Genomic DNA, 6,000 nt, shown 5'->3' on the forward strand with positions numbered 1-6,000 from the left:
GTGTCATAATAGAAATATCTGTTCAAAGAGTAAATTCGTGGGAAGACTTATGAGGGCATCATCCACTCTGTAATATATTTTATATTGCAAAAGCATATCTGGCAATTACTGATGTTTGATTTCTTCCGGGCTTGCCTTTAAGTGATATCCTCAAGAAAGCGGACGAACCAGTCCCCGGCCACCTACTACGACAATCCCTCCGTTTCATTCTTCCCTCCTTGTGAATCTTCAGGTAAGACATTCAAGTTCCCAGTGGAAGTGCTGCTCCACTCGTTCAGTAAGCGAAACATCCCCCCGCCGAGCATCCATCAGCTTCTGCTCTACGGCATGAAAATGATAAAGCTGGTTATCGTGGGTGTTTTTCAGATGGTTTCCCTCCAGCTACAGCTGCGAATTCATGGTTCGTAACTGTTGATTACCCACTTCAAGACGCTGACTATCGATCTGTTTAGAAACTGACGACTCCCACAGACGGCGGAAGAGACTTAATAAACGAGCACCCTAAGCCGCCGCTTTAGGGTCATCGTGCTCCATCTATGCTAAGGCCTCAAGGACCGCGCGAAACGGTTCCACAGCTAACTTTCGTTTCTCCTCTTCTGCATCTGCATCACAGACGTGGGACTGCTACCGTCAGCGGGATTCTCTAGATGTCGGGAAGCTCTTACCGAAAAGAGCTAGAGAATCTTGGGGATCTCAACCTCGCTTATATCTGGTTGCCCTGGCCGCAACATGTCTTCACGCTCACATTTCTCCACGGGTGGCTGGGTTGAAGCGTCTATTATGAGATGGTCTGGGAGGAATGGCCAGGATAGGGCTGTTACTTTATAGTCGGTATTTCTTCTCTATCTAACTTTAACAACGTAAGCCTTGTTCGGGAGACTAATATTCAATTAATCATAGGCAGATTTTGCATGATGAAGTCTCGCGTTTTGCACACTGGGTTGATAAACGCCTTCATCTAAAGGTTAGTCTCCCGTTGGTTGATGGTCCTTTCACACCCCTCAAATATGATATATACATATGGCATAGGACGCATTAATGGTGTCTCCTGCCCGGAACCATTCCTATCTATTTGTGTACCGGTTGTTGGTTATGTCAACGTTGAAACACTACATCCGGTGCATAGCGAGAATTCTATTTATATGCCTCTCAATGATGGACTGCGAGGACAGGCTCCTTCCGTACTGTACTATGCGGGTGGAAAGTGCCGTACGATGGGCACTTAGCCTGTTCGTCTGGTTAGCGCCGCCCATCTGCTTAGCTAACCAAGGGCGTGGCAATATCATTTTGCACAATAATTACCGCTTTCCTCTATTAGTTGAAGGAGTAGCACACAGCACAGACCTGGACACTAAGCTTAATCCCTAACACAAGCTCTCCTAGCCATTTCGCTTCACAGTTAACGATGTAGGAAGCTCCCTCAAGGTCTCAACAGCGTGGAGAAGCTCCAAGGTCACCCAGATAGAGTACAGTGCTTGTTTCGGAAATGAGAACACCACTCATTGTCGCTCCCCCAAAATGGTCTATTATGATCTTTCGAAAATCAATGACCCATCGAATACTGAGTATAGAGTCCGGATTAAGCCAAGCTATAGTGGATGTCCAACCATTAATTGCCCAGCACATATATATCGATGTGAATCCACCTACTACCAGCCTAACGACAACTTTGCAACTAAGGCTTGCAATGTTGGTACAGATCTAAAGGTTACATTTTGTCCGCAGTCTAAATGACGTCGTGCTAGACCACGGTTAATACCGATCTTAGGTGCTGAGTTCAGATCGGTGTGTACCACCTAGAGGGAACGTAGGCAATGGGAAATATTCCGGCACCTTTAAATTTTGATCACACCTTTATCAGCCAGGTTCGAGCATCTTAAGCCTGGAGACAGGCTCAAGTAAATATTTACTGCATTTGACTCTGTTGGTGGTTATTACGTGTGGGTACTGTATAGAACGGAGAGAATTTAAAAAAAAACTGTTCCTCCTTCAGAAAGCATTTTTCTTTCCTAGTGTCCGATTCAAACTAATTTGCGAGGTGCTAAGATATAGTAAAAGAAATAATCATCATCATCTACAGTCATAGACGGAGATATATTAGTACTAGAGATATTCAGATTCGCTATGCGTTTGGAGAGAACCCCTTTACTATCATTCTTTGGCCGGTTCTTCGAAACGTCTTTGCAAGTCGATCTGATGTTGAATAGCGCTTCTCACTAAGCTATTCCCCGTCTAACTCGCGTCCTTCATGGAGCGGGTCGATAACCTGCTGTCTTGAAGCAGTTCGTTAACCACCTGTATGTGTCCTCGCCTAGCTGCCAGGAGCAACGGATGCTCAAAATGATTGTTCTCCAAGTTTAGATTGAGATTAAGGTGCTGTGATAGTGCCCTTACGATCTCTACGTTTCTATGGCGGGCCGCGATGCATAGGGCGGTATCTCTAATCAAGCAGGTACGCTCGTTGACCAACAGCTTTTCACCTTGACTCACGAGTAGCTAGACTGTCTTCAGCGTCCCAATCTCCACGGCTTGGCAAAGAGGTGGATCTCCGCCTCTCGCATTAAGGGCAATACCCGGGAAGTCGACGAGTAACTCCAACGCATCATTTCGCCCCAACTCCATAGCGAGTTCCAGAGGGGATTATCCTCCGGCTTTTTGATTCACATCAACCCCCGGCGTCTCTAGCTAGGCTTGTAGAATCGTTGTATCTAGCCTCAGTATGGCGTGGTGTAGAGCGGTCGAGGGCGTGTCGTACTTCCCGCGACCACCGATGAAGTTGATGTCCACACCTCCATGCCTAAGAAACCGTTTCGTAATCTCATCGTACTGTAAGCGTGATGCCATCCATAGCGGCGTGTTGCCGTTCTTGCTAAGGGAATTGGGATTGATACCGGGATGGGCCAAGAGAAGATCAACCAGTTCAGGGGAATTCATTCGCACGGCAAGATAGAGCGGTGTGTCACCGTTCCGATCATACCTTTGTAGATCATCTTCTCTTTCCCCGAGAAGTTATTTGATTGCATTGGGTGAGCCATGTGATATGGCTTGGTGTAGTGGTGGATCGTCGCTCTCCACAATTTGTTGCCGAAGGGCCACAGGAAGCAGAGGGTGCGATGTTATCAATTTCGCCATCGAATCCCGGTTTGCCTAGGTCGCTAAATCTCGTGAAGAGTGGCCGGCGTAGTTCTTGATATAAAGGTCGGCTCCGCGTAGCAATAGTATTCGTACAATACCAATTCGGCCCAGGAAGACCGCCAAGTGTAGCGCCGTTCCTGCTTAGCCATATTGCGTGTGAAGAGCAAGGCTAGATTAATGCAAGACCTTCTCCAATAGCCCCTTGGCGATACTAAATCTGGCGTATCTGACGACATACCACAAGGCGTCTTTCTGCTTGCTGTTCTGTAGGGAGGCATCCAACTTTGGGTGCTTATATAAGAGCTTGATCACAGCCCCTGACGAGTGCCTAACTGCTCTCATCAAAACAGTCTCTCCTCGAAAAAACGAATTCACATTAGCGCCGTGATCAATCAAGTCCCGGAATAGAATACAGTCGTTACGCTTTACTACTAGGTGGAGCAGGTTGCTGTTGCGATATTTGATATTCAACCTTAGGGTGAAGAGCCGCAACTTGGAGGAGAGTTGAACACAGGATCTTGTCAAGGAAGCTATGTCTTCTATATCTAAGTAGAACATAATCAACCCCATCAGCTTATTTGGTAAGTCCGGTAAATTTATCTAAAAAGTCTTAGTTCTTCCCGTTCCTCGATTTTCGGCGGCTAAGAGGAAAGCAGATAATACACACTATGGCTAGATTTAAACGCGATCGTACTAGGGATGCTTTGCTGGACACCTTCCAGTCAAGGGAGTTTTTATAGCAATTTTGTTCAAGAAAAATAGGATTAAATTAAAATTGAAAAGCACTGAAAGTAAATTTGTGCTCCTGGGAGCTTTAGGTCTCTGATCCAGGAGCCAAACTTGGGAAGGGTACAGGTGACATCACAGTTTCACTTTGCAAGTGGTACTCTCAAATCTGATCAGACGAGGCTTCCTTCTTGGGATGCTTCTGCCCTGCTCAGTATCCCGGCCGGATCTAGATGCCGGCCTTGAGCAGATTCTATCCACAGCTGACTTGACTCATTTCAAGCTAACATCTCCCCACTAGAATATACGTACCCCATGGACTCGCTCTTTCTTTTAACCCAAAGTACGGCTACATTATAACATGTAAAGATAGGTTCTCGTGTGAATCCGGATGATGGCGGTGCAGAATTAATGGCACGGGTCCATTATTCGACATTTCAAATAGATTTTTAAACAATATAAATCAATGCTACGTAAAATTCGTATTTCTTGTGCTTGCTCTTAGTTCTTTTACAGCCTCTTCTCTGGATGAGTTGTCTATATTGTAAAAATGCATTTTCATCTACTCCGTGGTAGATCCTTGGAGTCTTGTGAGGCCTCCCGCTCATCAGTCCCATCAATCTTCCTACTCATCCGCGACTGCCTTCTTTCCCAGTGGAAGAAGAGAATAAATGTAAGTCATTAGCTATGTGTTCATCGGTCTATCATAAAGTTGATGAAAAATTCCACTTGTTCAGGAGTCAACTGACCTATTTAGACATGCCACAACCCATGCCACGACAAGGGCATAGGTAATGTCTTGTAAACCTCTGCCAGTAAATTAAAAATCGGGCAAGTGTTGGATTTTCGCTAAGTACTTTTGCTTCTTCAGGCCGGAAGATGCGAGATCTATGGCAAGACCCTCTGCGCAAGGTATTTGTACATAGGAAATTCGCATAGTAGCTCCTTCGCACGATATTAATTGGTATACCCCTGCACCTTAAGGCACAACCCGCCCACGGGGAGCTTCAAGTATTTGGTCTATTCTGATTATAAAAAGGAATGAATTTGGAAAATTGAAAAATGACAGGCTGATGCTGCCTAACAAGCCAGAACTATTTCATCTTTAATCCGGGCGATTCACAACGCGAGAGATATAAAAAAGTCTACAGGCTATGCCACTAGAATTTGGGAAGGGCAGAGCAATCAATGGTTCGCTAAGAAAACAAACTAGAAAGCCGAGAAAATACCAGGCACGAAAGGCTGGGACTGTGCTAGTTCCCTGGAATCGAAAATGTTATCGGTGTGCTGAGATAATGATTGCCTGCGACGGGAAAATTACGTGTAATAAGGTGCAAAATACATCTACAGCAGCTATCATGTCGGATATAGTTGTCGAGGCCTTGCTTTCGGGTATTACGTGCAGTTAAAGCAGTGGTTTAAAGCAATATTCAATTCTGAAGGTTAATATAGACTGTATTAGCGGGGTATTAGCTATCTATTCTTAGTAAATTGTCTATGGAGATTTCCTGGTGGAGTCATAACAGGCCGCATAGTATGTAGTGAAGACTGTGTTAACACTTACGAGGAGAAACTAATAACTAGCACATACCAGTATTCGTCGTTTCGACCATTTATAAATCATGAAAGTATTATGTAGGTGCTATATCCAAAAGCCCTTCTATCATTTACGAAGCGTAAATTTGTAGGTGTCAGGGAAAGTTGCCTCCCGCAGGCTTTCAAATTTCCCTTCGGTTGATTATATCTCCGCTCGGAGATTCAATATGACATCATGGGCATTTTCAAGGATCGCCAGTCGACTCATCCGTTTAGACATTTTGTGTGGTGTCATGTCCGTATTATTCTGGGAGCCATGATCAGGAGTTAGGACATCCTCCAATCGTAGAAATTTGAGATCGATACTGTCACGATATCGCTTTTCTGCTATGTTGTGCGCTCTTCCTCGGCGTGTTGCCACACTAATAGATTCATTCTCCGGCCCAGACGTCGGATTCGGAAGACATCCAGATTGCGAAGTCGTGCTTTCAGTGCCGCTAGAGGGTTTAGAGGGCCGTGTTTGGTAAATTGGCTGTTCCGTAATATGTGAGTTTCTCGACGGGTTGGCCATTTCAATATTATTGCCATTTATACAGTCATGGC

General features: G+C 45.2%; 1 protein-coding gene across 1 annotated transcript; it reads right to left on the bottom strand.

Moving 5' to 3' along the window:
* Positions 1-2,685: 2,685 nt before the first annotated feature.
* On the bottom strand, positions 2,686-2,934 carry N7496_010642 (uncharacterized protein; the record flags this gene model as incomplete). The annotated part of the gene is made up of 1 exon (XM_056703555.1): positions 2,686-2,934. The coding sequence occupies one exon, from the start codon at positions 2,932-2,934 to the stop codon at positions 2,686-2,688; it is 249 nt and encodes an 82-aa protein (XP_056552555.1).
* Between the last annotated feature and the right edge of the window lie 3,066 nt (positions 2,935-6,000).

This window comes from Penicillium cataractarum (genome assembly GCF_028827025.1).
Source record: "Penicillium cataractarum strain IBT 29864 chromosome Unknown utg000008l, whole genome shotgun sequence".
In the NCBI taxonomy this organism is placed as follows: domain Eukaryota; kingdom Fungi; phylum Ascomycota; class Eurotiomycetes; order Eurotiales; family Aspergillaceae; genus Penicillium; species Penicillium cataractarum.